Below are 27,478 nucleotides of genomic sequence, written 5' to 3' on the forward strand. Positions count from 1 at the left end.
AGTGTGCAAAGTCCGGTCTCTTTATTAGTCGAAGGCAGCGGGGGGGCCCCGGCCCCCACCCCGGTCGCCCCCCAGGGCCTGCTCGGGGCAGGCCTCCCTTGGCAGGGGGGTCCCCCCGCACCTCCGCCCTGAGCCCCGTGCTCGGAATAAAGCTGTTTATTGCCTTTGAATTGCCTGATCCACAAACCCCGGCGGGGCTCGGGCCCGAGCGTGGGGCGGGAGCCGGGGCAGCCGGTGTCCGAGGGGCTGGGCCTGGCACCGGCCTCTCCGGCAGGCGCCCTCCGGGGCCCGGGCAGCGCCAGCCGTGAGCCGCCGTCACACCGGCATCGGCATCTCGTTGTACTCGTCCACACCTTCCCGCTCGTCCAGGATGGGCTCGGCCTCGGCTGCGTCCAGCTGCAGGACACGGGGCTGAAGGGCAGCGAGGGCCCCCCGGCCCTGCCGTGCCCAGGAGCCCAGGACCCCCCGCCTCCCCCCGGGGCCGAGCCACGCCGCCACTTACACACTTCATTTCCCGGTCGGTGAAGATGCGGCTGAGCAGGCACATGCGGAGCGGCACCGTGAGGATGAGGATGAAGGGGAAGGCGAGGGAGGCCACAGTGGACATGACGGCCCAGAGCACGGCCAGGCAGGCCAGCTGCAGCCCGGTGAACAGGTGCATGCGCAGCGTGCGCACCTGGGCACGGAGAGCTGTCAATCCCGGGCCCTGTGTCCCCCTCCCACCGCGGGCACAGCTTGGCCCAGGGGTACCCGCAGCCCCAGGCACGGCCCCAGCCCCGCCGGGGTCTGGCTGCCCCACAGACCCGGCTCTGTCCTCCACTGCCCCCCAAAACCAGCCTCTGTCACAGCCTGTCCTGCAGACACGGCAGCTCTCCCACGCCAGGGCACCCCAGCCTGGCTGCTGTCCCAGACAAGGGTCCTGCCCCTGAGGATCCTCCCCAGGCCCCCTCCCCACCTTTTTGACGTAGGTGACATCAGGGTGGTGCTTGGGGGGCATCAGCAGCAGCTGCAGGCGCTCGTAGAACTGGATGCCATTGAGGGAGGTGACACCCATGTAGAGGAAGATGCCGAAGAGCACGGCCAGGGGGATCTGCCGCAGCAGGTCCCCAATGACGATGGACAGCCCTGGGCCAGAGCAGTGTCAGCCTGGGGAGGGGGCTCAGCACAGCCCCCCAGCCCCACTTCCCCCTCACATGGGGAGGGTCCCACATCCCTGTGTCAGCTGGGGGCAGGATGGCCACACCAATTTGGCCAGGGCTCAGGGTGCCCCAGCTCCATTCCCCATGCTGGCCCCTCCCCACCGCAGCCCCCCCATGGCTCCCCGGCCCCCCTCCCCGTGCTGCCCGCTCCCCACTGCACTGCAGTCCCCCCAGCTCCCAAGGGCCAGACCTACCGACAAGCACAGCCACCAGCAGCCCGGTGACCCGCTGCTCCTTCACCTCCTGGATCTTGGGCTTGTCCCCAGGTGCCACGGCCTTGCTCATGACGGTGAGGGCGTTAGCGTGGGTGACCGAGCGCACGGTGGCTGCGGCGAGCCAGGGCAACCCAAAGAGCGCGAAGAAGCCGCCCATGGCCACGATGAGCAGGAGGTCAAGATGGAACCCAGAGCCCTTCTGCAGCATCCGCTCCTTCTTGCTGATGATCAGCCTGGGAACGAGGGCAGATGGTTGGCACGGCACAGGCTCCCCCTCGCCCCAGCAATGCCCCCTGCCCAGCCCCACTGGACTCACGTGGTGATCTGGGTCTCCATGAAGATGAGGATGAAAACGAGGATGGCGGGGAGGCCGCTGGCCACCATCATCCACACAGGGAAGGCACTCTGCACACCCAGGGGGTTGATCACCCAACCCCGCTTGTCTGGGGCTGTCACTGAGAACCCACTGGGCACACTCAGCTTCTGCAGGGAGTGAGGGAGACAAACACTGAGAGGGCATTGGCTGTGGCCCATAGAGTGAAGGGGGTCATGGAGGCACCGGGACCCACAGAAGCCAGACTCGGAGAGGGACGGTCAGATGCTGGGAGCCAGAGGTGACCGAGCAGGTGCAGCCATGCTGGGGACAGATGGAGCTGCTGACCCGCAGCCAGGACAGCGGGATGGGGCACAGGGATCCCAAGGAGTGTGTGGGGTTAGGCATCCTGCCCAGGCAATGGATGGGTGGCTGCTCACCTGTGTGTAGGTGTCCTGGATGCTGTAGTCCACCAGCACCATCACCAGGATGGCAATGGGCACCCCAAAGTCCCCGATGAGCCTCCGGATCTGGGGGAACACCAGTGCCAGCCTGGCCACAGCCCTCCAGGCCCACCCCAGGCCCCTGGGCTCATCCCAGCCCCGTGGCCCCCAGGCTCATGCCAGCCCCACGGCTGTCCCCACGCACCCGTCCAGGGAAGAAGCGGCTGTTCTTGAACTTGCGCAGGAAGAAGGCGATGAAGAAGGTGCCGGCCATGAGCACAAGTGAGAGCAGCGCTGTGTTGGGCTGCCCCGTGACCTTGGTGGCACCGCGGACAGTTGGGCTGGTGGCCAGCGCTGTGCTGTTGGCTACGGGCACACTGCCGTTGCCCCAGGCCTCAGCTGAGCTGTTGGCGCTCAGGCAGCCGTGCAGGGGGTGCTCTTGGAAGATCTGGAGCAGGAGGACGGGATGTTCAGCCCCGTCCTGCCTGGCCCTGCCGCAGCCCCCCCAGCTCATCCCCCATGGCTCACCTTGGCCAGCTTGGAAAAGGTCTCATAGATGAAGATGAGGGAGATGAGAAAGGCAAAGATCTCCTGGGTGAAGCGAGAGACGAAACGCACCAGGAAGCTGCCCTCAAAAGCCACCATGACCAGCACGATGAGGATGAGCCAAAATCCGATCCAGACGCGCCCCACCAGGTACTCCAGGTCATTGGATGTGCAGAACTGCCCAGCCGTGCAGACGGATGGATGGACAGATGGGTGTCAGGATGGTCACAAGGCTGGACACAGCCCTGGGCAGTGGGGCAGAGCCCTGGCAGAAGGGCTGTGGGGATGTCTGCCCTGGGCAGTGGGGTGTCCCCCCCGGCCCCCAGGGCAGACCCCAGCACCTCACCGTGAAGAAGGCTTCCTCAAAGACGAGCAGGGGCCCCGAGAAGCCGATGACGAGCAGGGGCTGAGCACCCAGCAGGCAGAAGAGGACGCCCTGCAGCGACGTGGAGATGATCAGCTCCGACACCCCGATCAGGTCCTGTGTCTTCTCCCCTGCAGCAGGACAGGCTCAGGCACACCATCAGGATGGGCCCTTGGGCCTTGGCGTCACGGCCGTGCCCCACAGCGCACACCGGGCAGTGCCCAGCGCCGCCTGCAGCCCCCCACTCACCCAGCAGCCCCCCGAAGGTGATGGCAGGCGACAGCGCAGCAAAGTAGATGAAGATGACGGCAGCAATGCACTGGGGGTCCAGCGCATCTCGGAAGTCGCTCAGGTAATGGGGGTACCTCCGCCGCACGTCCCGGATCAGCCCCCCAAAGGGGCGGCCCGTGCGCCTCAGGGGGTCGTCGTCCTCCTCAGCCTCATCCTCCACCACCTTCAGCTTCAGCAGCGCTGGGGGTGGGTGGATGCACGGACAGACAGACAGTGAGACCCCAACAGCTGGGACATCCCCCCCAAACCCTGCCCTGGCCCCAGCCCTGCCCCTGGCACCTTTCTCCTCAGGGGACTTGGGCTCCAGCAGCAGCCTCCGCTCCTGCTCCATCCTTTTCTTCAGCATCTCGCGCTGGAAGTGGGCGACGCTGCGCAGCAGCTCCTCACCCTGCACCTCGGACGGCGGCAGCACCACGCTGCAGTCCAGGAACTCATTGATGGCATTCAGGAGGTCGTGACGGTCGTCAGCCAGGTACGCGGCCTCATGGAATTGCTGAGGGGAAACAGCAAGGGTCAGTGCCCACACCGCAGCTCTGGGGCGTCCTGAGAGCTCGGTATCACCCCCAAGCCCGTGGCCTCAGGATGGCCCTGGCCCCCCACCCTGGCATGGCCATGAGACTCAACTGGCATCCTGGCATGGCCCCAAGCTCCCCAGCCCCGACAGAATTCCGAGCCCTCATCCTGGCATTTCTCTGAGAACCCAGCATTGCGTAATCTGAGCCCTCCAGCCCATCCCATCTGAGTCCTGAGCTCCCAGCCCCATCACAGTCCCAAACCCCCAACCAGTGGTGTCTCAAGACCATAGTCCCAGCATGATCCTGAACCCCCAGCCCTGGCACAACCCTGAGCTCCCCACCCAGCACAGCCTCAAGTCCCTGTCCCAGCAGGGCCCTGAACCCCCATCCTGGTACAGCCCCAAACCCCCCAGCCTGGCACAGCCTGAGCCCCCCGCCCCGGCAGGGCCCCAATGCCCTGGGGCGCGGACCTTGTCGGACATGAGGGTGGAGATGGAGCGCCCAATCTCGTGATAGTCCATGTGGGTGCTGCTGGGGCCCAGCAGCACAAAGAGGAATCGCACAGGCACAGGCACCTCCAGCACCGCGTCCAGCTCCACGGCCTCCTGCAGCCGCACAAAGGCCATGGTGGGCTGGTCCAGGAACTCCACACAGCCTGAGGGGCACGAGGGGCACGGGGGTCACCAGGGTGCCTGGTAAGCGGTCCCCACACCCCTGGCCTGCCCACCCCTCCATACCCACGAGCACCACCGTGGCCTCAGCGTTATCTGGGATCTTCTCCAGCAGCTTCAGCTCATGCTTTGACTTGGAGCGAGTGATGCCAGCTGGGGGCGTGGGTGTGAGGACCTCCCTCTGTGGGGACAGAGCGGGGGACTGGGGTCAGGGCCCTTCCCCAGGGTGTGGGCATGGGGGGGCCGTGGCACCCACCTCCCGCTCCACGTCGACACGCGTGTCGTGCTCGCCGGCGTGGCCGGCTATGAGGGGCTCGGTGACGGCTGGCTCGCTGCCCTCAGCCACGTGGTTGGTGCTGTGGTGGTGCACGAGCAGGGAGCCCAGGCTGCCCGCTGAGATGTTCCGTGGGAAGGAGAACTCCTTCTCGTCGCTCGGGTGGCTGCGGGACAGGGCCAGGGCTGTCCGTGGTGGCCCAATGGCACAGCGATTGCCAGGATCCCAGGAACAGCATCAGCCCCACAGCTCAGGGAGCCGAGCCCGGGGAAAAGGGACTGTGTTCGTGCCCCCCATGCCCACCTGTGCTTGAGCAGCAGCGCCCGCAGCACGTTGGCACGGTCCTCAGCCCGGATCTGGTCCGTGATGACCATCTGCTCCACCACCTGGTGAGCCACCCCCGGCAGCGTCTTTTGGTCCAGGTCCAGGAGCACGGCCCCTGGACAACGGAGGGGGTGCTGAGGCCAGGAGGGACAGGACCCCACCTCACCATGGGCCCCACAGGGTGGTCTCCACCTCCCTACCGTGGGCCAGGGTCTTGCGGAGCTCCAGGAGGCTGCGGAAGGAGAGGGAGGCCACGTGTGGTTTGCCCCAGCGGTCCGTCTCCTCCTCCACATCCTCCTCAAACTTGATCCAGCGCGCCGTCTCCTTCCACTGCAGCTCCTGGTTCTTGTCCACCACCAGCTCGTTTAGCTCTACAAACACCTGCAGCACCTCCAGGTCAGTGCCAGGACCCCAGAGCCCCCCATCCCTGCCCGTGCCCTGCCCCAGGACCCCACCTCATGGGGCTGCCGGTCCTGCTTGCGCTGCCGCGTGCTGGGCTCCTTGTGGCCCTTGCTGACGTGGACCATCTGTGCCTTGGCGCTCTTCCGCACCAGGTGCCGGCGCACGCCCGGCACATCCTCAAAGCGGTGACCTGAGGGGGGTCAGCAATGGGGGGTGGCCAATCTGTGGGGCCCTGCATCTCAAACCCCAGCACAGGGGACATTCTGTGAATTCTGTGAGCCCTGGCATGGGCGGCCGTGGAGCTGCAGGATGGATCCTGCCTGGGATAGCTCAGGCCAGAGCGATCATCCCAGTGCTAGGGGCAAGCGCTGCACCTTTGGGGGGTCACTTGGTCACCAGCAGCAATGGCAAGCAGGCGTTGAGGTGGCTCCTGGCACTGGGGTCAGCTGCTCCCTATGTGCCAAGGCCCACCCATGCTCACTGGCACCTGGGCTCTGCTCTGGCTGCGCTTCCCCGAGAGCTCCACAGCAAAAGCATCAGCTGCCACCCTGAGAGCCCTGGACTGTGAATCCCTGGGGCTGGTGAGTGCCCAGGGGAGCCACCACCACTGCTACTGCTGTCACTGCTCCAGCTGCCCCAGGCTCAGCTCCTGGCTACATTCCACAGGGACTTGGCCCAGCCCCAGCACCAGGGATGGGTCCCCTGCGGTTGTGTCCAGCACTGGGAGCAGAGTCAGTGCCTGCACCCAGCCCAGCTTGGCTGCAGCCACAAGGCAACCTAGTACTGCCAGCCCCACTGTCCCAAACCCACCATCCCCAGCAATGCCAGCCCCACCATCTCCAGCCCCACTCCACAGGCACTGCCAGCCCCACTGTCCCAGCCCACTTGCCCGACACAGACTGGCCACCAGCCCAGCCCAAGGTGCACAGCCCCCACTCACTCTTCATGTAGTCCAGGTCAGCCGAGGCCAGTGTCTGTGCCTCCGACTCGTCTGTCGGCATCTTCTGGTAGCGGTCCTGCTCGGCAGCTGTCATGCTGCCGATGCACCGCCGCTCGTGCAGGTTGTAGCTCCGGTGCCCCGGCTGTGACTTCGGCGCAGGGCGACCCGGGGACCCAGCCTCAGCGGCTGCTCCCTCTGCCGGAGTCCCCTGCTCTGCATCAGGGCTGCAAGGCAGGAGCCCACCTCAGTGCTGAGTCCCCCTCTGCACCCCAGTCCTGCCATGGGGTGGTCAGAGGATGCTGCCCACTCCCCAAGAGCCCCAGCATCACCCAACTCTAGCTCACCTGCTGGCCTGGGCTTCCTTCAGGGTCATGCCCGCTCGGGGCTCAGGGGGGGAGCCGGGCGGTGCCGCGGGGGCTGCTGGCTCCTCTGCCCGGCGGTCGGTGACCTCGTCCTCCTGCAAGAAGAACTGGGGGGACAGCGGGTGAGCCGGCTGCTGGGGAGCCACATCCCCCAGGCCATGGGCAACACCGGCCCCAGCTCCTGTGGTGCCCCAGCTGTGGCCAGATGTGCTGAGCCAGGGAGCACAGCGCTGCCCCCAGCCCAGCCCTGCCCTCACCTGCACCGCCTCAGCCGGCCCGGGCTGCCGCAGCTCCTCCGCCGACCGCTCCGTCTCCGTGTCGCACGCGTCATCCTCATCCTCTTCAGCCTCCTCGATGGTGGGGGTCTCTCCGGGGACCGAGGCACGGCGGGCCTTCTTTTTGCCCTTTTTCGGGATCCCCTTCTTGCGGCGGGCGTCGGGGGGCAGGTGCGTGGAGAGCGGGTGGTGGATGTGGAGGGACGACTGGCGGTGGTCTGGGGGGACTGGGAGTTGGTGCTGCGTTCCCTGCCCATTTCCTGCCAGTTCCCCACTCCCTGCTTGCCCCCTGTCCGCTCCCTGCCCCTTCCCTGCTCCGTGCCCGCCCTTGGCCCCGCTCACACTCGAAGTCCTCCTCGCCGTAGCTGCGCCCGGCCTCCTCAGCGTTCCGGGGGTGAGCGTCGTTCAGGATCTCCTCGAAGCGCTCCACGCCCAGGGCCTTGTTCAGGTCCTTCTCCTCTTCCTCCTCCTCCCCGAAGGCAGGTGAACCGGCGCCCAGCGCCTCCTGCTCGGGCTGCGGGCCGGCAGCAGGGATGAGCGGGCACACGCCACCGAGCCCAGCGCGCCCCGGTCACGCAGCGCCGCGGGATGGGTGCCCCGGACAGGCACCCAAGGGCTGGGTACCCACAGCATCACTCGCACCCCACATAGCCCCAGCATCCCCGGCCTCAGCGCTGTGCTCAGTGTCACCCCCGCCCCAAGGGCCACAGCTCCCGGCCCGGGCTGTGCCCCTGGGTATCCCGCTGTCCTGCTCTCCTGCCAGCTGGGACCCGGCGCCACCAGCGCTGTGTCCCTGTGAACCTCAGCACCGCCAGTGCCGGCTCCTGGTGCCGTGCCCTCCGCCCACCCCCGGGGCTGTCCCCGCGCCGCTCCCCAGCCCCTGCACCCGCAGAGCCCCCGGCTCCGAGCCCCTCGCCCAGCGCTGCTGCTGCTGCAGCCGTGGGTGCCGGGGGGCTAGGGTGGGCTCGGGGGTGGGGCTGCGGGGCGGGGCTGGGGGCGGGAGGGGATGCGGGGCTGGGGGCTGGAGGGGATGCGGGGCTGGGGGCATAGAGGGGTGTGGAGTTGTGTGGGGTGCGGGGGGTTGTGGGGGCAATGCGGGACTGGGGGTTGCAGGGGGGTGCGGGGACAGGGGGGATGCGGAGCTGGGATGGACACGAAGGATGCAGGGCTGGCGGTGGCAGGGGGCTCGCTGGGGGAGCGCGGGAGGGGCTGCGGGGGCTGCGGGGGCGCGTCCCCGGCCGGTCCTACCTGAGTCATGGCGGAGCCGCTCCCTCCGCAGCTCCCGCAGCGCTTTATCGGAGCGGCGGGACCGGCCGCGGACGGGGCCGGGGGGAGAGAGCGAGGGGGGGGCCGGGGAGGGAACCGGGGGGGCGGCGGCTCCGTCCCGGCCTCGCCAAATATTGACGGAGCCGCCTCGCGCCCGTCTCAAGGTGACGGCGAACGCAGAGGGCACCGGCGGCACCGCGGCACCGGCGGCGGCCCCGGAGCGACCGGCCCCCCCCCACCCCCCCCCGGCATGCACCGACTCCCCCCGGGATGTGCCGGCCCCACTGGGGATGTGCCGATCCCCCCGGCATGCACCGACTCCCCCCGGGATGTGCCGATTCCCCCGGGATGCACCGACTCCCCCCGGGATGTGCCGATTCCCCCGGGATGTGCCGGCCCCACTCGCGATGTGCCGATCCCCCCACCAGCTCCGGCCCCTCGGGACGCAGCAGCCCCTCCCGCCCCCCCACCCGAACAACCGGCTCGCCCCGCCAAGCTCAGATTGCCCCTGGAGTGCAGCGACCCCCCGGCCGCGCTCCGGTGCCCCGGTAAATCCCCTGCCAGCGTTGCACCCCTCAGACCCTGCGGGGGCTGCACAGCCGAGCCCCCCTGCCACAGCCCCCACCCAGTGACCCCGGCAGGCGGCAGGTCCCGGGGGACCCGGGGGTACAGGGGTACCCCAGGTACCAGGATCTGCCTGCAGGGACACCCCCGGGCAGCGGTGGGGGAGCTCCCACCACCCTGAGAGGACACCCCACCAACACCTGCCGGTGCAGGGCTGTGCTAAGGCCACCCCACATGAACCCCAGCGCAGGTATCAGGTTTGGGCACAGGTGTCCCTCCTGCACAGTGACCACAGGACTCCCAGGGGGGTAACCCGGAGGGTGATGCAGGGGGTGACCCAGGTGATGACCCAGGCCACCCCATCACCCCCACCACTCTGACACACCGAGGCTGCCACGCGATGGCAGTGGTGGCATCAGGCCATGTGCTGCACCTGCATCCCCCACTCCTGCCACATCCCTTCCACCATCCCCTGACCCCTGTCATCCCCCAGACCCCCCAGGCCCCTTTGGCCAAGGCCCCACGGCCCCAAACCTGCCAGGCTCCATCCTGCACCCCAGAAGCACCCAGCACACTCCTTTGTCCGGCACCTGGCGTCACTGTGGCGCGGGTGGGCACAGTGCCCCGAGTTGGCACCACAGAGAGAGCCCTCAGGAGACCCCTAGGCCGCAGCTTACCTGGGAGCCCCGGAGGAACTCCATGAGGATGGGGCCAGTCCCATCCCCGGTCACGTGCGCACGACAGGCACTTGCCAACAGCACCGGGAGCCGCGGCGTGACACGGGGGTCAATCATTAACTTGGCCCGGGACCTGTCGCCAGGGCAGTGCTGGCACCGCGGCCACCACCACGGCCACGCCACCAGCGGCGCTGGCACCGTGCCGGCCCCAAGGGCACCCGCCACCCTGGCACAGCTGGCCTGGCCTGCCCCGGGGAGCTGCTGTGGGGCAGTCCTGCCCCATGGCTGAGCAGTGGGGCAGGTGCCACACAGCACTGCCAGCACCCCAGAACCTGCCCCACACCCGAGCGAGGGCGTTGGTGCTACGGGCACAGCTCAGCAGTCGGGCACAGCTCCCCAGGTGCCCCACGGCAGCAGGAACTGTGCCGTGACACCCGTCACCCCCCGGGCACCATCGGGGGTGCAGCCTCTCATCCCCCCAGCCACAAGGCCCACCCCGCGGTGGCACTTACGCTCTGGAAGGCCGAGGAGACGATGTGGTGAAGCTCGGAAGACACCTGGGAGTGGGTCATGGTGCCGGCACGGCCCCCGGCACGGCCGGCTTAGCCCTTTTCCTTCTCGCGGGGGCTCAGGGGATGCTGTCGGGGCAGCATAACCTGGGGGCACAGAGAGGGATCAGGGGGTCCCCCCGAGCCGTGCCGCAGGCAGGGGCCGGGGCTGCCCCTCCTCGGGTCGGGCTGGCTCCGGGCTGGTTTGTCTTGGCCACTGGTTGGAATGGGAGAGCTGCGGCCAAGACAAACGCCGCGAGGGGAGCGGAGTTGGGGCAGCGGGACCCCGGGCAAGCACCCAACCCTGCGGGGTGCGGGCAGAGTGCCAGACTCGGGGGGCACAGCAGTACCCGACCCTCCCAAAACCCCCCACCCTCCCCCAGCTTCCCCAGCCCAACCCAGCTTCCACCCACATTTGCTCCTTGGCAGCTCCCCGGGCCCTGCGCTGACCCCTCTGGCACCAGCGTGCCGGGTTTATTGCCACGGGAGGTGGCCCCACGTGACGGGGGGGACTGAGGAGGGTGGTGACGGATGACTGCATCTCACATGGGTGGCATCACTGTCCTCGTCACCGTCACAGCTGGGGCGCCAGCACTGTGGCCGTGGTGAGGCTCGAGGAGTTCTGGCCTCAGCGAATGCCGAGACTGTGGCTCCTCGAGCCTCACCGCAGCCCTGGATCCCACCTTTTCCCAAAATTCGGTGCTACCCTGCTCTGGCTTCTCCCTAATCCCTACTCCAGTCCGGGGCCGGAGCCAGCACATCCACATTCCAGCAAGCAGATTATCCGCCCTGCCACGCCGCTCTCCTGGGGCGCCCGCCAAGCCGCCGCCAGCATTCAACCCCCCCCCAAATTCAGGATGGGACCCTCCCACGGGGGGGACGTGGTGCTGGGCCACCACCTCGCTGGGTGCCGGGGTGCCGGCGCGGGACGGTGTCGCTGCTCTAGGCGCTAAGCAGCTTTTTGGGCTTAATCTCATGGGCAGCTCAGGATTAGTTTGGGAACACACTGGGATTGTTCTCGGGAACGTTGTGCTCTCACCAAAATACCCGAAAAGGGCGTCCTGGCCCCCAGGTGCCAAGGCAGGGACCCGGCAGGACGGTGACACTGGGGGCGTGTGGCGCCCGGGAGCCAGGGGCATGACCCCGCTGGAAAGGATGAGCTGGGGGGGCACAGGGGGACACTTCTGCTTTCCACGGCAGTCGCTGAGTCACGGACGAGCAGTGGCTGGGAACGGCTCAGGGCTCGCGCCAGCCCTGTGGAAAGGGGCCAGAACAAGCCTTGATTGGTGCCCTGTGGCCAACCCCACTGCCAGGACGCTCTGGCAGCCTGGGATGGGGGAACAGGGCCAGAGTAGACACCTCAGGTCACCGCATGGCTGCAGTGCCACCACCGTGCCCTCCTCCTGAGCAGAGGGGCCAGGACACACGGCCGTGGCCATGGTGGTGACAGGGCTGTGGCGGTGTCAGTGCTGGCACTGCCACCAGCCGCGCCCCGCACATGGCCCCACAGCACAATGGCCCCTTGTGCGAGGCCGGGCCGCCCCGATAAGCGGGGCAGGACCGCGGTCCCGGGCGGCTGCCAGCCCTGGCCACGCTGGGAATGACCTGTCGCTGCCATGGGCGCTCTGCACCGCTGCCACGGCCACTCCCGCGCCGCCGGAGTCACATTCCTGGGACCGGCCCTGGCCTGCCTGAGCTGCTGAGGCGATTAATGGGCTCGGCCCTGGCCCCACACTGCCTTAGGGCTGCCCTAGAGGGCCCACAAGCTCCTGGACCCCACCTCTGGCAGCACCGGCACTGCCAGCTCTGGGGCAGTGGGCTGAGTGTGGTGGGAAGTGGGACAATGATGCTGGCACCCGCATTGCAGGCAGCACATTCACACCGGGATACACGTCCACACCAGGACAATCACATCTTGGACAGCCTGTCCACACTGGGACAGCCACGGCCACACCAGGACAACCACATCTGTACTGGGACAATCACATCCTGGGCAGCCTGCCCACACCAGGACAACCATGTCCACAATGGGACACCCCCGTCCTGGGAAGCCGCTTCACACATCCACCAGGACAACCATGGCCATGGCACAGACCCAGAACCTCAGGAGAAGAGACAAGACTGGGAGCAGCTCCTGTCCTCCTGCCCACTCTCCCATGCCAGTGCCCCCACTAGCAGCAGCGCCATGACTCCTGCCACTACGTCTCCTGTCACCACCGTGTCACCCGGCAGATCCCTGACATGGGCTCAGTGCACACGCATGCGCCACCCATGCTTGTGCCCACGCTGCCATCAAGGCTGATGGTGACCCCCGAAGCACATTCCCCAGCCTTGGTGGTGACACCAGCTGCCCCCGTGGTGACAAGGAACGCACCGCGTCTGCTGTGGCCTCCCTGCTGGCAGCACCCCCCAGCACGGTGTGTGCCAGGCAGGAGGAACAGCTGGAGCCAGCACAGCTCAGGCTGTGCCCATCACACGGGCACACATGGCCATGGAAGAGGGAAGTCAGGAGACCCCCAGCTCCCTGCACCCTGAAATGGAGGAGGCCCAGTGGGTGCCCCTGCACTCTGCCCACCCCTAAAGATGGAAGGACCCCAGCTCCTTGTTCCCCACCCCATCTCACCTGGCTGCTCAGGGAAACCCCTGGGTTTTACTGGTACCCGGTGTGCCCCCAGATCCCACCCAGCAGAAGCAGTTGGGTTCCTGCACCCCCTCATCACCATGGGACACCACAGGACGGAGCTGGGCCAGACACCACTGGCTCCCGCCCAGCAGAGCTGCACTCACTGAAACTTCAGAAACCAACACCAAAAATATTCACCTACCCACCCCCCGCCCACACCCCCCTGCCCACGACCTCAAAACCACCGGATCTGGAGATGAATCATAGCTCTGCACCCACACGGTGCCACTACCACTGTCCTTGCACTGCCACCGATGTGCCAGGGCACCCCTCACCTCCTCACTGTCACCTCAGAGAGGCCAGGACCTCCCCATGCAGCACCAGACCTGCAAGAGCCCCCTGCCACTGCCGGTGGTCCCCACCATTGTCCCCATCGCAGGCCCGGGAGGGGACAGGCACAGCTGCCCCCCACAGTCCTGTGGGGACACGCATCTGCATCGACAGCTTGGTCCCCGCAGGATGGGATATCGTTGAGAGGGGTGGTTTGGCCCCAGGGACAGCCACTGTGTCACCCGTGGCAGGGCTGGATGACACCCACCAGGCACGGCTGTCGGAGCCCTCCGGGGAGGTGCCACCCCCGCTGTCCCCCCCGGTCCCAGCACAGGCTCGGCCCCACTCACCCCATCACCAGCAGACCCGGTGAGCCCAAGGCTCAGCAGCTCCTGCCGCTCCCACCGCCCCGGGACGGGGCCCTGCCCGGCGGGACGGCCGTGGGACCCCCGGCACGGCGGGGCGAGGCCGGTCCGGAGCGTGTCCAGAGCGTGTCTGGAGGAGAACCGCGGGCAGCCCGGAGCTGCCGAGCGCTGCCAGGAGTTTTATACCGGCTCAGGAGGAAAACAACCGCGGGAGCAGCGGCGGCAGCGCGAGGCTTTGTTCCGTGGAGCAGCCTCGGATCCAAACAGTGAAGCTCTGCCAAGTCCTTCGCCGTGGTTCCCGTGGCGACCCCACTCCCGCCCCAGGCGTCTTTGGGGACACAGGGGACATGACCCGCTCCGTAAGCGCAGGGTCCCACCTCGGGCGAGGGCTGTGCCCACTCCCTTGGCCTGGCGCCCCTGGAATGCCCCAGTGCGGCGTCCTCGGGCAGCCAGCCCGGCCCCTGCGGCCACCACGTCCCGGCTAATGACAGGCTGTGACTGCGGGGGCTGAAACGGGGACAGCACGGGGGACACGGCTCCCACGGTCCCCTCCCTTCCGCCGGCTGGGATGGCACCCTCGGGCAGGGCGGCACCTGGGTCGCTCTCAGCCCTGCCCAGGGCGCAGGAGCCCCAAGCCGTCCTTTGGACCCTTCCGGCAGCCTCCTCTGGTGCAGCGCCGCTGGCCGCCCAGGACAGGTGACAAAGCGGGTACAGCCCGAGCCGAGCCCCGGCAGCGGCGGCGGAAGCGCTGCCGGCGGGGAGGCGCAGGCACCGGTGCCAGCGGATCGTTAGAACGATCAAATTGGCGAGCGCTTGAAGTGGTGCAGCGACCCCGAAGAGCTCGACAGCAGGTTCCCAACTGGAGCCCCCCTCCGAGGGGGGACGGGGCAGGCACGGAGCCCTTCCCGCAGCACTGCCAGTTGCCAACATAATTCCACTACGGAGCGATCCCAAATCCTGACCGATCCCAAATCCTGGCACCGTATCGAAGACCAGAAGGGTCTCTGCAGCTGCGGAGAGGGGCGGCCACAAGCAAGGCAGCCCTCAAAACCTGCTCCCCCCGCTACCTGCTGCCCCCCTCCCTGGGCGCTCCGGGGCCGTGGCAGCCCACGCTCCGTGGGAGAGCCCCGGCTGGAGCCGTGCCCGGTGTTGCTCAACCCCGGATGGTTTCGCAAGGGGCAGTGCCCCGGCACCCGGCGGCTCTCAGGGGGCACCGTGCGACTCCCCGGGGCCCTCGGACCCCCCGTTCCGGGGCAGCAGGACGGTGGAGGGTGGCTGGACCATCCCCGTCCCCTTCCCGGTCCCGTGGACCCCTCGGACCCCTCCGCTCGCGGGGAGCGGGTGGGTGCAGGACTGCTCCCAGACCTGTGACAGGGACACCCGGTCCCCTCCCCAGCCCCGCGACACTCACCTGCCGAGGGCTGCCGGGCTCAGGCGCCGCGGGGGAAGCGCATGGAGCGGCCTCGCTGCAAGAGAGAGGGACGATGATGGGTCCTGGCTCCCCGCCCTGTCCCCGGAATCCACCGGCACCCGCAGAGCAGGGGCTGGGGTCACCTGGGACCCCCCTGCACGGAGCTCCAGCGCCCGCGGGGAGGGGCCGAGCTTCATCGAGCATCGCTGCCGGCCGGGAGGACGGTGGTGCCGGGGTGTCCGGGAGGGGCTCAGGGGGCCCCCGGGAGTCCCGGGGTGGTCCCGGGGGATGCCCGGGGCTGGGTATTGCTCCACCTGCAGCCGAAGGAGCCAAGGAGAGACCCGGAGTCCCGGGACACGGCACAGCCCCCCTGAACCCCCCACCGCGGCGGGGGCCCCCGGGGGGCAGCGGGGAAAAGCAGAGCCGCGGCCGCGCCGGGACCTGGGGTTGCCAGGATGGGGCGGGACGGGACCGGACGGGACCGGGACGGGACCAGCACCGGAGCTGCTGCGGGCGGGGCGGGAGAGAGCGGAATGGAGTGGGCTCGGTGAGAGCAGCGTGCGGGGAAGCGGGGACAGCACCGACGGGGACGGGCGGCACCGGGAGGGTAGGGGCACCGGGACGGCACCGGCATCGGGACCGAGACCGGCACCGGGACCAGCACCGGGACCGGCACCGGATCAGACGTGCTGCGCCTCGCCAGCCCCACCGCCTCCGCTCAGGATCCCGCTGCCGGTGCCGCTGCTTACCGGACAGTCCGGCCGCGCCGGGCGGGTCTGCGCGTCCCCGCGGGGCGGAACGGCGGGAGCGCGCCGGGGCGGGGCGGCACCGGGCGGGTCCGTACCGCTTCCGGCACCGACCCAGCGAGTGCCGACACCGTCCCCGCAAGGGACCCGGGCAGGGCGCCCGCGCAGTGGCGCTGTCCCGGGGATGGAGGGCGAGGGGACCCGAGGGTCCGGCGGGGACGCGGCGGGCGGAGCCGGGGATCGAACCCGGAACCACGGGGCGGGGGTGAGGCGGGGTGGGCGGGGCCATGGCGGGAGGTGTGGCGGGGCGGGGCCGCGCGGGGGATGCCGGGAGGTGTGGCGGGGCGGGCGGGGCCGCGCGGGGGCTGCCGGGAAGTGTGGCGGGGCCGCGCGGGGGCTGCCGGGAGGTGTGGCGGGGCGGGCGGGGGCCGGTGGCGGGGCCGGTACCGGGGCCGGGTCGGGCCGGGACCGATCGCGGCGCGATGCAGAAATACGAGAAGCTGGAGAAGATCGGCGAAGGTGCGGCAGTGCCGGAGCCGTACGGAGGGAGCCGGCTGCTGTGGGGCCCGGCGGCGGTGTCGGCACAGGTACCGGGGGCTCGGCCGTGACCCCCTTCCACCCCCCGCAGGCACCTACGGGACCGTGTTCAAGGCCAAGAACCGGGAGACCCACGAGATCGTGGCGCTGAAGCGGGTGCGGCTGGACGACGATGATGAGGTGAGGAGGGGCCGGGGCTGGGAACCTCCCGGGATCCCCCGGGACCCCCGGCCACCCCCCGGGACCATCCCGGGATCCCCCGGGATCCCCGGACCCCCCCCCGGGACCCTCCCGGGATCCCCCGGCTCCCACAAGCCGGCGTGTCCCGCAGGGGGTGCCCAGCTCGGCGCTGCGGGAGATCTGCCTGCTCAAGGAGCTCAAGCACAAGAACATCGTCAGGTAGCGGGGCTGGGGTCGCGGCGCGGGGGCTGCTCCCGCCGGCACCGGGGCGCTCAGGAACCCGTCCGTTCCCTCAGGCTCCACGACGTTCTGCACAGCGACAAGAAGCTGACCCTGGTCTTTGAGTTTTGTGACCAGGTGAGCACCGGAGGCGCGGGGGGCACGGGGGTCCCTGGGGGTCTCTGAGGGTCACCGCTCCCGGCCCCCCTCGCTTCCCCCTAGGACCTGAAGAAATACTTCGACAGCTGCAACGGGGACCTGGACCCCGAGATTGTCAAGGTGGGTCTGGGAGTCCCGGGGAGCCCCCGAGGTCCCGGCTCGGCGCTGCGGAGGGGCCGGGGGGCTGATGGACCCCGCCTGTGCTCTCCCACAGTCCTTCATGTACCAGCTGCTGAAGGGCCTCGCGTTCTGCCACAGCCGCAATGTCCTGCACCGGGACCTGAAACCGCAGAACCTGCTCATCAACAGGGTACGGGGGCACGGGGGGAGCCGAGGGCTCACGGGGGGACGAGGGCTGGTGGAGCAGGGGCCGTGTGGCTGGGCAGTCACGCCTGGGAGCGCAGGCTGTGCTCGGACACGCTTGGAAATGGGGGCTGGCTGTCCTGGGGAGGCACGCCTGGTGTCTGTCCAGCCACAGCTCCATCTCTCCCATGTTCCCAGTGATGGGAAAGGCAGCAGGGATGGGGTGCAGGGGACACAGGTGGGGCCCCCCACGCTGACCCCATCTGTCCCCCCCAGAACGGGGAGCTCAAGCTGGCGGATTTCGGGCTGGCTCGGGCCTTCGGCATCCCTGTGCGCTGCTACTCAGCCGAGGTGAGCGGGGGCTTGTGGGGCTCGTGGGGCTCGTGGGGCTCGGGGTCCTGCCCCCACCCAGCCGGCTGGGGTTCCCCCTGTCCCTGTCCAAGTGTCCCTGTCCCTCCCCAGGTGGTCACTCTGTGGTACCGGCCCCCTGATGTTCTCTTCGGTGCCAAGCTCTACTCCACCTCCATTGACATGTGGTCAGCCGGGTGCATCTTTGCGGGTACACTGGGGGTCCAGAGGAGTGGAGGGGGACCGGGGGGCCGTGGGGGCCCGTGGGAACCATCCCCCTCTCCCCCCAGAACTGGCCAATGCTGGGCGGCCTCTCTTCCCGGGCAATGATGTGGACGACCAGCTGAAGAGGATCTTCCGATATCCTTGGGAATGGGGAGCCCCAGAATGGACGGCCTGGGAATGGGGAGCTCAGGGAACAGGGAACCCAAAGGAATGGGGACCATGGGAGTGGGGGAACCCTTGAATGGAGAGCCCCAGGAATGGGGACTTCCCCTGGGAATGGGGAGCCCTGTGGGCAAGGTGGTCCCTCTGGAATAGGGACCCCCAGAATGGGGGATAGGGGAAGTCCTAGAATGGAGAGCCCTCAGGAATGGGGACCTGCCCTGGGAATGGAGAGCCCCCAGAAATGGGAGCCCTGTGGAATGGGGAATGGGGAATGGGGAGCTCTGAGAACGATGATCCCTTGGAATGGGAACCCCCCTCGGCTGGGCAGTGGGGCAGAGGGGCAGGTGCTGGGTGCCCCCGTGGTGGCCCTTGACTGACCCCACGCTGCTGGGGACCCCCACGGAGGAGCAGTGGCCAGCCATGGCCAAGCTGCCGGACTACAAGGTGAGGGCAGGGGGTCCGGGGGGTCAGAGGGAGTAAGGGGGTCTGGGGGAGCTGGGGGTCACCTGTGTGTCCCCAGCCCTACCCCATGTACCCAGCTACCACCTCCCTGGTCAACGTGGTGCCCAAGCTGAATGCAACTGGCCGGGACCTGCTGCAGGTGAGCCCCCGCCTCTGTCCCCCTGCCTGTGCCCCCCATTCCCGTGTGCCCCCCCCGCCTGTGTCCCCCACCTCTGCTGTGTCTCCCAGCCTGCGCTCCCCCTGCTCGTGTCCCATCGCTGTGTCCCCCAAACCTGTCACTCCTGCCCACCCCACGGGGGCTCTGGCTCCCGGGAGTGGGTGCCCTCCCCCCTCACAGTCCCCTGCCCACCCGGGGGGGCTGTGGGATGGGGAGGGTCCGTGCTCTCCCCCTCAGCCCCCCGTGCCCCCCAGAACCTGCTCAAGTGCAATCCGGTGCAGCGGATCTCAGCGGAGGAGGCCCTGCAGCACCCCTACTTCACCGACTTCTGCCCCCCCTAGGGCCCCCCCATTCCCCAGACCCCCCTGAGGGAGGGCAGCCCCCAGCCCCCCGCAGCCGGCTGCCAGCCCACGCCAGCCTCCTGAACTGCAGCCCCCCCAATATTTATTAGGTTCTGCCCTGGCTGCGGGGGGCTGGCGAAACCCCCCGGGCCCCCAGCCCCGGGGGGTGGATGAGAGGGCTTGGACTCCCCCCAGGGGCACAGGACTCACCTGGGGGCAGGGGACTTCCCAAGGGCATGGGGAGCCCCAGGACACGGGGCCACAGGGCAGGTGGAGGGGCAGGACCCTCCGGGACCAGGCGCAGGGACCCCAGGGGGGAACACCCCCCCCCACTCTCCTCTCCCTCCTTCCCCCCGACCCCTTCTGTGCTGGGGGGTCCTGGGTGTGCCCTGTGCCAGGGCAGTGCTGTACGTGGGTGATGCGTGTTCGGTATCCCATAAAGAGCTTCCCCCCCAGCGCCGCCTCCTCCTTCCTGGGGTGTCGGGGACACTGCCATGTGACACTTCCCCGCTGCCATGTGACAGACCCCCCCAGCAGCCCCTGAGCCCTGGCCCAGCCCTGTGACCCCCCCCAGTGTCGCCTTCTCCTTCCTGGAGCTCCCAGGAGCCCTCAGCAGCCCAGGGCTCCCGTCCCCCCCAAACAGCCAGAGCCTGGGCCTGGGGCACTTCTTTATTTGGGGGGGCTGTAGGGAGGGGTTGCATGTCCAGCGTGAGGGGGCACAGGCAGCGCATGCAGGGACGTGGGAGCAGGGCCGGGGGGACCCCTCACCCCCAGCCCCCCGACACCCCCTCAGGGGGCAGGGGGGGCCTGGAGGCCGCCCCGCGGCCCGGGGTGTCCCCCCCAGCCCCCCGGCCGGCGGGGGGGCGGGCTGGGCTCTGCGGGGGCGCCCGGGGGGGACCCTAGAGCCGGGTGACGAGGTAGCAGGTTCGGGGCGACGCCGAGACGGGGCGTGGGGCCGGGCAGGGGGGGCCAGGCGCTCTGCAGGGGGGTCGGGGGGTCAGCCCCCACTGCCCCCACCAGCCCCCTGTGCCCTGCCTGCCGGGGAGCTCTGCCCCTTGTGCCCCCAGGGTGGCCCAGGAGCCACTTTGGGAGGGGACACCACCCTGGAGCCAGGCTGGCCCCTCCCATGTCCCCCACCCGGCCGCCCTCTCCTGCCCCGCTGCGTCCCAGAGAGGGGTTGGGGGACCCCAGCCCTGCTGAGGGGTGTCAGGGCAGGGGGTACCCCGGCACGGGGTGCTGTGGGGGATGATGAGGATGGGGGATGTCTGCAGGGAATGGGGGGGTCCACAGGGAATGAGAGGTTTGCAGAGAATGGGGGGGGGCTTCGCAGGGAATGCGGGAGATCTGCAGGGAATGGTCCCGCACCCCCGTGCTGGCCCTGCTGAGCCTCCCACGGACCCTCATCTCCCCCCAGGGAGTGCCAGCCCCACACCCCCCTGCCAGCCCCAGGGGGGCTCTGGTTGCCCCCCCGCATGTACCTGGGTGGGCGCGGGGCCGTGGGGCTGCCCGGGACCGCCGGGTGCTCCTGGACGGGCGCACGGAGGGACGAGAGAGCGGTGAGCGGGGGGATGATGAGATGCGACCCCTGGGCAGGGGGCTGGGGAGTGGGGGGCGCGGGGGGGTTACCAGGGTGCCGCCATCACTCCGGGGGCTCCGCTTCTTCTCCTTGTACAGGCTGAGGAGTTTGTCCCGGAACACCTGGGGGGGGGCAGGTCAGAGTCCCCAGCCCTGAGACCCCCGGGCAGGGGGAGGCCAGGGTGGGCTCACCTCATACAGGTAGTCGAAGATCTCCAGGATGGTGAGGAGGCTGGCACCGATGAAGAGCCCCATCTGCCCCCCGATGTCACCTGTGCGGGAGGTGATGTCAGTGAAGGCAGAGCCCGGTCCCCCCGGCACCCCCAGGCCCCCGTCCCTCACCCAGCAGCCCCGCCACCTCGTACGCCTTCTTCTGCTCGATCATCTCGTAGTTCAGAGCCTCAAAGAAGATGTCCAGGACCAGCACATTGTCCCTGGGGGGACAGGGGACACAGGGGACGAGGGGGCAGCGTCAGCGGCAGGGGGGCCGTGCCAGGCCATGCTGTGTCCAGCCAGGGGGCTGGGGGGGCTGGACTGTGCCCTGGGGTACCGTGGGACAGGGCAGAGGGGTGCTGGGGGCACAAGGGAGTGCCGTGCCATGCCGTGCCATGCCGTGCCATGCTGTGCCATGCCATGCCTGCTGTGCCATGTCATGCTGCAGCACATGCCATACCACGTCACACCATCGTTCTGGGCTGTGTCAGTGCGTGTGTGATGGGGACGCCGTGTGTGGCTGTGCCGTGCTGTGTCACACTGTCATGCTGTCCCAGTTCAGGGCTGCTGGGGGATGCTGTGTGGGTGTGCCATGTCACACTGTCACTCTGGGCCGTGCTGGTTCACAGGTGCTGGGGACGTTGTGTCACTGCTGGTTCATGTCATGGGGCCATGCTGTGCCATGTCACACTGTCACACTGTGCCGTGTGATGCCAGCTCTCATGCTGGGGCTGCGGGGCCAGGCCGTGTCACGCTGTGCGCTGGCGAGGTGCTGGGTGACACCGCAGTGGCAGCAGCAGTGGCAGCGGTGGTGGCAGCGTCACTCACGCAATGTACTGCTCCGTCTTGTTGAACTTCTTGGCCAGATACTTGGCCGAGGCCTTGCTGGGGATCTTCACCATGGAGAGCTCTTTGCCGTAGCGCACCATGGCGCAGGGCGTGCGGCACGCGCAGTACTCGCTGTCCTTCGTCACCAGGAAGTCTGGGGGGGCGTGGGTGGGACGGGGACCCCCAGGACCCCTGCCCACGGGGGGAGGCAGGATGCTCCGGGGGCAGAGCTGGCTGGTGGGGGGTGCCACCCGGGACAGGTGTGCCACACGGGCTGTCGGGGGCACAGGGAGGGGGCCCCGCCCTGCGCATCTGGGGACAGCGGTGACCCCCACCCCAGCCAGGGCACGGGGACACCGGGGCCACACTCACAGTGCCGGGGGCACGGGGACACCGGGGCCACACTCACAGTGCCGGGGGCACGGGGACACCGGGGCCACACTCAGTGCCGGCGGCATGGGGACACCGGGGCCACACTCACAGTGCCGGGGGCACGGGGAGGCTGAGGGGTTCCCGGGAGAGGCCGGGGGTGTCCGGGGCCATCGGGGGGCACAGGGTACGTACCGAGGGCGGGGTCGGCGCACTCCTTGTACTGCTCCGGGGTGCAGACGTTGGCATTGCCTGCGGGGGAGGCGGTGGTCGCAGGGGCGGGGCTGGTCCCGGCAGCCCCGCAGCCCCCCGGCCGTCCCCCCGCTCACCCGGCATGTGCACCATGCGGCAGTTGCAGTTCTCGGCCAGGTAGCGCGTCTCGCAGTCCAGGCGGCACGCCGTCAGGCTGTAGTTGGTGAAGAAGTCGGACTCGATGGGGGTGGCCTTGCAGTCCCCCCACGGTGGGGGCAGGTACACCAGCTGCCGGGCACCCGCTAAGGAAAACACGGCGTCCTGGGGCCCCGTGCTAAGCCCGAAGTCCCCGGTGTCGTGCCCAGCCCGCGGCGGCGCCGTCCGTCGGGCAGAGCTCACCCCGCACGGCCAGCGCTGGGGGTCCCGCCGCTCCGGAGCCCCCGTCCCACCGTGCCCCCTCCTTTCGGGGCACGGGGAGGGGTGCTGCGGCACTTGTCGCCGGTACCGGGTGCCACAGCGAAGGCTGGCCGGTGGCACCGTCTGGGAGCATGCGGGAGCAGGGCGCGGCAGGTGGGGGGGTCAGCACGGACCCCCGCCCTCCCCTCGGTGCCGGGGGCGGGGATCGTGCCTGGTGAACACCCAGCAGCCCCCACCCGCGGGTGCCAGGGCCACGTTCCTGCTGCCGCCGTGCTACTGCCGCCCATGCGCCGGCACACGTGGTGACACCCACCCGAGGCACCTAAATTTAGGTGTCTGGCTGCGGGGGCCGGGTGCCGCCACCCCCCCGGCGGCTGTTCCGCAGAGCCGGGGGTCGCTGCCGGAGCCGCTGCCTGTGCAGGGGCCGCCCCACACCGGGTGCTGCTCCCGGCCCGTGCGGTACCCACGGCATGGCTGGGCACCGGGTGTCCCCACGGGGATGGCTGTGGTACCCGTGGCTTGGAATGTCCCCACAGGGATGTCTGTGGCAACACCAGGCCGTCCCAAGCCCTTTGGGGTGCCATTCTGGTCCCTCTGGGTCACCATCCTGAGCCCTCTGAGGGTCCATCCCAACCCCTCCAGGGGCCCATCCCGATCCCTCAGGGGTCTGTGCCCAGCCCCGGGCGCCGTGCCCGGATACCCGCTGCTGCTGGCAGGAGACGAAGGTCTGGAAGCCAGGGGCAACACCGAAGCCCAGCTGATCAATGAAGGGCGGCTCGTCCTGGCTGTGGATCTGCACCTTCACCCCCACCTCAAACGAGGTCTCATCTGCAGAGCAGGGGAGGGGGGTCAGGTGAAGGGCAGGAGATCTCACCCGTGTCCCCCCAGATGGGCGTGTGCTCACCTGTGTCCCCCCAGAAGGACAAGTGCTCACCTGGGAGCCCAGTGCTCTCCCCCATGGCCCCCAGACGGGCAGGGTCTCACCTGTGTCCCCCCAGACGGGCAGGGTCTCACCTGTGTCCCCCCAGACGGGCAGATACTCCTCCTGCTGCACGTTGAGCATGAGCTCGAGGCCGTTGCCGGAGCCGCCCTGCAGCGTGGTCAGCACCTCGCGCCCTGGCCCGCCTGGGTTGAACGTGTAGCACTTCCCCAGGCGCGTGAAGATCTGCAGGGACACGGGGCACACACGGGATGTGGGGACAGGGCTCCCACTGCCACGGCAGGGACCCCACGTGGCCGTGGGGATGGGGCATTCAGTGCCACTGTGGGGACACAAGGACACCCCCGGGTCGTGGCAATGGGGATTCCGGCGCCTCGCATGAGCTAGTGGACCCCAGTACCCCCAGAGCAGAATCCCAGTGCCCCAGGATGGGATCCCAACGCCCTACAGGAGGCAGGATGGGGTCCCAGTGTCCTGGGGTAGGATGCCAGTGCCCCAGGAGAAGGCGGGGACGTTGGCGGTGCCCGCGCCTGTGCTGCCGCGGCTCTGCAGGGATATTGGGTTTCGTCACGGTTCCAGGGAACATGTGGGGACACTTGAGATAGGAGAGCACAAGCCAGAACGGTGGTGGGGTCCAGGACTCCTTTGTCACACCAGCAGAGGCCACCATGTGCCCCCCAGGACCTGAGAGCCTGTCCTGGGCCAGCCACCCCAGGGACCCACACCCCCAACCAGGAACCCTGGGGTGACCTTGAATTCCCAGGGATCAGTAGCCACAGCCAGGGACCCTGGGGTGACCCTGAGCCCCCAGACTGGTCCCACGGCCCCCCAACTCCTGCCACACAGTCCCATGGCGTCATGGCCCTCTCTGCTATGGGTGCCCCACCCGGGGGTTATGTCCCACGGGGGGGAGTGGAGGGGGCGTTGCTGTGGCAACCAGCTGCTCCCAAAGTGGGGACCCGTTGCCATGGCAATGCGGTGCCCAAGGAGGAAAGGGGGGGGCGGGTGTCATGGCAACGGCTGCCCGGCACGGGGATGCTGGGGGGGGCATGGGTGGGGACAGCGATGGGGACACGGCCCCAGCACTGCCAGTCTTCCTGTACCCCACACTCAGGGTCACACAGGGACCCCCAACCCTGCACCCTTGGGACCCCCAGTCCTGCTCCCCAAAGATCCCCTGTCCCCACATCCTCATCCTCCCCCATCCAGCTGGCCTTGGGGGACGTGAGAGGAGACACAGCTCGTCCTGATGGCCCTTGGGCCCTCACCACATGTCCAGGAACCTCAGGGACCCTGGGGCCCGGGCTGGGATAAGGTGCAGGGACACAGTGCCAGAGCTCAGCACCGTGGCCCAGGGCAGAGGATCCCAAGCCAGGACTAAGACTGGCTGAGTGTGGCGATTTGGGGGGCAGAGCCAGGACCCCGCTGCTTAACCAGGCACCTGCCACCCACCCCAAGTTCTGCCCTCGGGATCCTCAGCCCTCCTGCCACATGTCCCAGCCCTCAAACCCAGGGGCCATCACCACTGCCTGGCCATGCTATGGGGACACTGGCAGAGCAGCTCTGGCCATGGGCACAGGGGCACGGGGGGAACGGGGGGAGCATGGGGGGCACAGGCAGCATGGGGGGCACAGACTTGTCAAAAGACAGCTCGTCCCTAAGCTGCGTGATGAATTAATTAGTGCTCTAAGAGCATTAAGGTGACAGTAATTGCTGGGGACAGTGATGTGGACTGGGCAGAGCTGGCACAGCAGACGTGAGCTGCCCAGCGCCCACGCTGCTGCCTGGTGCTGCTGTGGCAGGAGGGAAGTGTCTGTGCTGCCCATGCCGCCATCACCGCCTGTGCCAATGTCCCTGCCTGTCCTGCCCATGCCACCATCCCTGTCCACCCTGCCTGTGCCACTGTCCCTGCCCATCCTGTCTGTGCCACCATACCTGCCTGTCCCAGTGTCCCTGCCTGTCACACAAGTGTCATCATCCCTGCCTGTGCCACTGTCCCTGCCCTGTTCTGGCGGCTGCACTGGGGTGTGCAGGAACGAAGCTGCTGGAGGTAGGGGTCAAGGGTGTGTGGAGCAGCAGTGGGGCGTCCTGGGGGTCACATCAGGGCTGGCACGGGGACCCCCACCCATGTCAGGCATGGAAGACCTTCCCACGGGAGCCTCTGTGCCAACAGTCAGGGCAGTGGCTGCTGCTGGCGGTGCCCAGCGGCACCTGAGGCTGGCACAGCTGGTGGGGGCTCACCCGTGGGCACCCCATAATCCTGAGCACCCTGTGCCCACCACCACCCCTGCCCAGTGCCTGCATGCCATCGGGACCCCCAGGCAGCACAGAGTCCCCAGCACAGCCCCGCTCCATCCCGGGCACTGTTGGCAGCCGCCTGGCACCCCTGCAGCGCCCAGGGCCACAGTACCCCTGCCTGGCAGCTGCTGTCCCCAGCAGGGTGGGCAGGGGCTGAGATGAGAGAGGGGGATCACCTGCCAGTGTCTGAGCTCAGCGGGACCCCCGTATCCCCCGGCAGCCCCGGGGCATCCTCCGGGGTCCCGTCCCCACCCTCTGGGCACTCACCACGGTGAAGTTGCGGGCAGTGCAGCCGGTGCCTCGGAAGGAGCACTGCAGCAGCATGTCAGCCAGGTCGTGGCCCGTGCGGTTGTAGAACTCGGCCATGCTGAAGGGCTTCGCCTTGAAGTTCTTGAAGTTGGCCTTGTCGCGCAGCGCGGCCAGGACGTGGGGCTCAGCCAGCTGCGGGTTGCTGATCTCGTAGCGCTCGTTGAGCAGCGCCAGCAGCTCGCCCACGTGGTACATGTCGTTGCGGGTGATTTTGGAGAAGCGGAACTCGTTGAGGTTGCAGATGGTGATGGCCGGGAAGGTGAGGTTGCGGGCAGCCACCTCGTCCAGCTTGGTGACGTGGGGGTAGGTGAGGAAGTAGGCGACGCGCTCGGCGCACACGAGCAGCAGCAGCCCCAGCGAGCCCAGGAAAAAGCCGCCCCAGAGCACGCGGCGCAGGGACACGGCCCCGTAGGCGAAGACGTGGCTGATGCCGTGCAGCGAGGAGCTGTGGGCGAACGCCCGCAGGCTCGAGAGCCCCTCGCCCTCCCCGCTGCCCTCCGAGCCCCTCCTCATCCTGTTGCCGCCGGGGCCCCGCGGTGCCCCGCACCCTCAGCCCATCGCCGCGCCGGGCTCCGGGCGCAGCTGGCGGGGAGGGAGCGGGGGGAGGAGGGTGGGCAGGGGAGAGGAAGGCAAGAGATGGGAGGGCAGGACCGGCCGCTTCGCTCCCCCAGGTCCTTCACGCTGCCGGTGCCGGCGCTGCCCGAGCGGTGCCGCGGAGCCGCGGGCAGCGCAGCGCAGCCCCCGTCCCGGTTCCAGCCCCAGCCTCAGCCCCGCTCGCGGTCTCGGTTCCGATCCCGGTCCCGGTTCGAGCCCTGGTCCCGGATCCGGTCCCGATTCCAGCCTCGGTCCCCCTCCTGATCCCGGTCCCGGATCTAGCCCCAGCCCCGATCCCAGCCCCGGTCCCGCTCCCGGCTCCGCTCCCGCCGCGGCGCAGCCGCCGCCGGTCCCCGCCGTCCCCCGCCGCCACCGCCCCCGCCCCTCCCGCTCGGCTCCACCCGCCGCCCCCGCCGCCGGCCGCGGCTTTGGGGTACGGGGGGACCGAGACCCCCGGGGAAGGGGGGGCAGCAGAGAGCGCCCCTTCATCGGGCAGCCCAGAGGAACCCACCGCGGGGGTCACACAGAGGTCCCCCCATCCCGGGGACACACAGGGGTCCCTCCACCCCGAAAAGTGATGCGGTGGAGCCTTCATCCCAGATAGATGTCACAGGGTCCCCCCGCACTCCGGGGGTGACACAGGGGTCTCCCATTCAAAGGCTGACCCATGGGATCCCCCACGCCGGGAGAGTCATGCAGGGCTAATCCTACCCCAAGGGGTCACACAGAGGTTCCCCCCGCCTGGGGGTTGACACGAGGGTCCCCTGCCTTGAGGGGCAGCACAGGGGACAGTCCGTCCCGTGGTGCTACCAAGGGTAGCTCCCATGGCAGGGGTCCCGCATCCCGGGGTCACGCAGAGGGTCCAGAAAGATGCCACAGGGTTCCTCCACTGCAGGGGTGACAGAGGGGCCCCCACCCTGCAGGGTGACACAAGCGATCCCCCCTTACGGGGGGTCACACGGGGGTCTCCCCATCCCAGAGGTCAC

The 27,478-nt window shown here is 69.0% G+C and overlaps 3 protein-coding genes across 5 annotated transcripts; 1 reads left to right on the plus strand and 2 right to left on the minus strand.

Moving 5' to 3' along the window:
- Positions 1-2: 2 nt before the first annotated feature.
- On the minus strand, positions 3-15,922 carry SLC4A2 (solute carrier family 4 member 2). 2 transcript variants are annotated; one of them, XM_058830580.1, is made up of 24 exons: positions 15,668-15,922; positions 14,919-14,973; positions 10,154-10,297; positions 7,477-7,648; positions 7,117-7,352; positions 6,842-6,966; positions 6,498-6,721; positions 5,611-5,747; positions 5,356-5,536; positions 5,135-5,270; positions 4,814-4,997; positions 4,624-4,738; positions 4,357-4,541; positions 3,651-3,864; positions 3,330-3,551; positions 3,063-3,211; positions 2,699-2,893; positions 2,376-2,618; positions 2,168-2,257; positions 1,731-1,897; positions 1,394-1,647; positions 956-1,125; positions 503-676; positions 3-396 (listed from the first exon to the last, which is right to left on the minus strand). In XM_058830580.1, exons 3-24 carry the CDS (start codon positions 10,211-10,213, stop codon positions 316-318), a joined length of 3,714 nt encoding a protein of 1,237 aa, XP_058686563.1. In that variant the 5' UTR covers positions 10,214-10,297; positions 14,919-14,973; positions 15,668-15,922; the 3' UTR covers positions 3-315. The 2 variants fall into 2 exon arrangements, with proteins under 2 accessions (XP_058686563.1, XP_058686562.1); XM_058830579.1 differs by lacking the exons at positions 10,154-10,297; positions 14,919-14,973; positions 15,668-15,922 and adding an exon at positions 9,642-10,071.
- A 160-nt stretch (positions 15,923-16,082) lies between these two features.
- CDK5 (cyclin dependent kinase 5) lies at positions 16,083-19,230 on the plus strand. Its single transcript, XM_058830600.1, has 12 exons — positions 16,083-16,183; positions 16,293-16,381; positions 16,533-16,600; positions 16,678-16,738; positions 16,823-16,879; positions 16,974-17,069; positions 17,339-17,413; positions 17,525-17,621; positions 17,701-17,770; positions 18,181-18,241; positions 18,318-18,398; positions 18,671-19,230. Exons 1-12 carry the CDS (start codon positions 16,147-16,149, stop codon positions 18,755-18,757), a joined length of 879 nt encoding a protein of 292 aa, XP_058686583.1. The 5' UTR covers positions 16,083-16,146; the 3' UTR covers positions 18,758-19,230.
- Positions 19,231-19,455: 225 nt separating this feature from the next.
- On the minus strand, positions 19,456-26,836 carry ASIC3 (acid sensing ion channel subunit 3). 2 transcript variants are annotated; one of them, XM_058830596.1, is made up of 11 exons: positions 25,857-26,836; positions 23,366-23,516; positions 23,052-23,179; positions 22,072-22,222; positions 21,938-21,994; positions 21,374-21,527; positions 20,675-20,766; positions 20,525-20,604; positions 20,384-20,455; positions 20,236-20,282; positions 19,456-19,735 (listed from the first exon to the last, which is right to left on the minus strand). In XM_058830596.1, the coding sequence occupies exons 1-11, from the start codon at positions 26,409-26,411 to the stop codon at positions 19,657-19,659; spliced, it is 1,566 nt and encodes a 521-aa protein (XP_058686579.1). In that variant the 5' UTR covers positions 26,412-26,836; the 3' UTR covers positions 19,456-19,656. The 2 variants fall into 2 exon arrangements, with proteins under 2 accessions (XP_058686579.1, XP_058686578.1); XM_058830595.1 differs by lacking the exon at positions 19,456-19,735 and having other exon boundaries at positions 19,748-20,282.
- Positions 26,837-27,478: the final 642 nt, after the last annotated feature.

This window comes from Poecile atricapillus, chromosome 2 (assembly GCF_030490865.1).
Source record: "Poecile atricapillus isolate bPoeAtr1 chromosome 2, bPoeAtr1.hap1, whole genome shotgun sequence".
Classification (NCBI taxonomy): Eukaryota; Metazoa; Chordata; class Aves; order Passeriformes; family Paridae; genus Poecile; species Poecile atricapillus.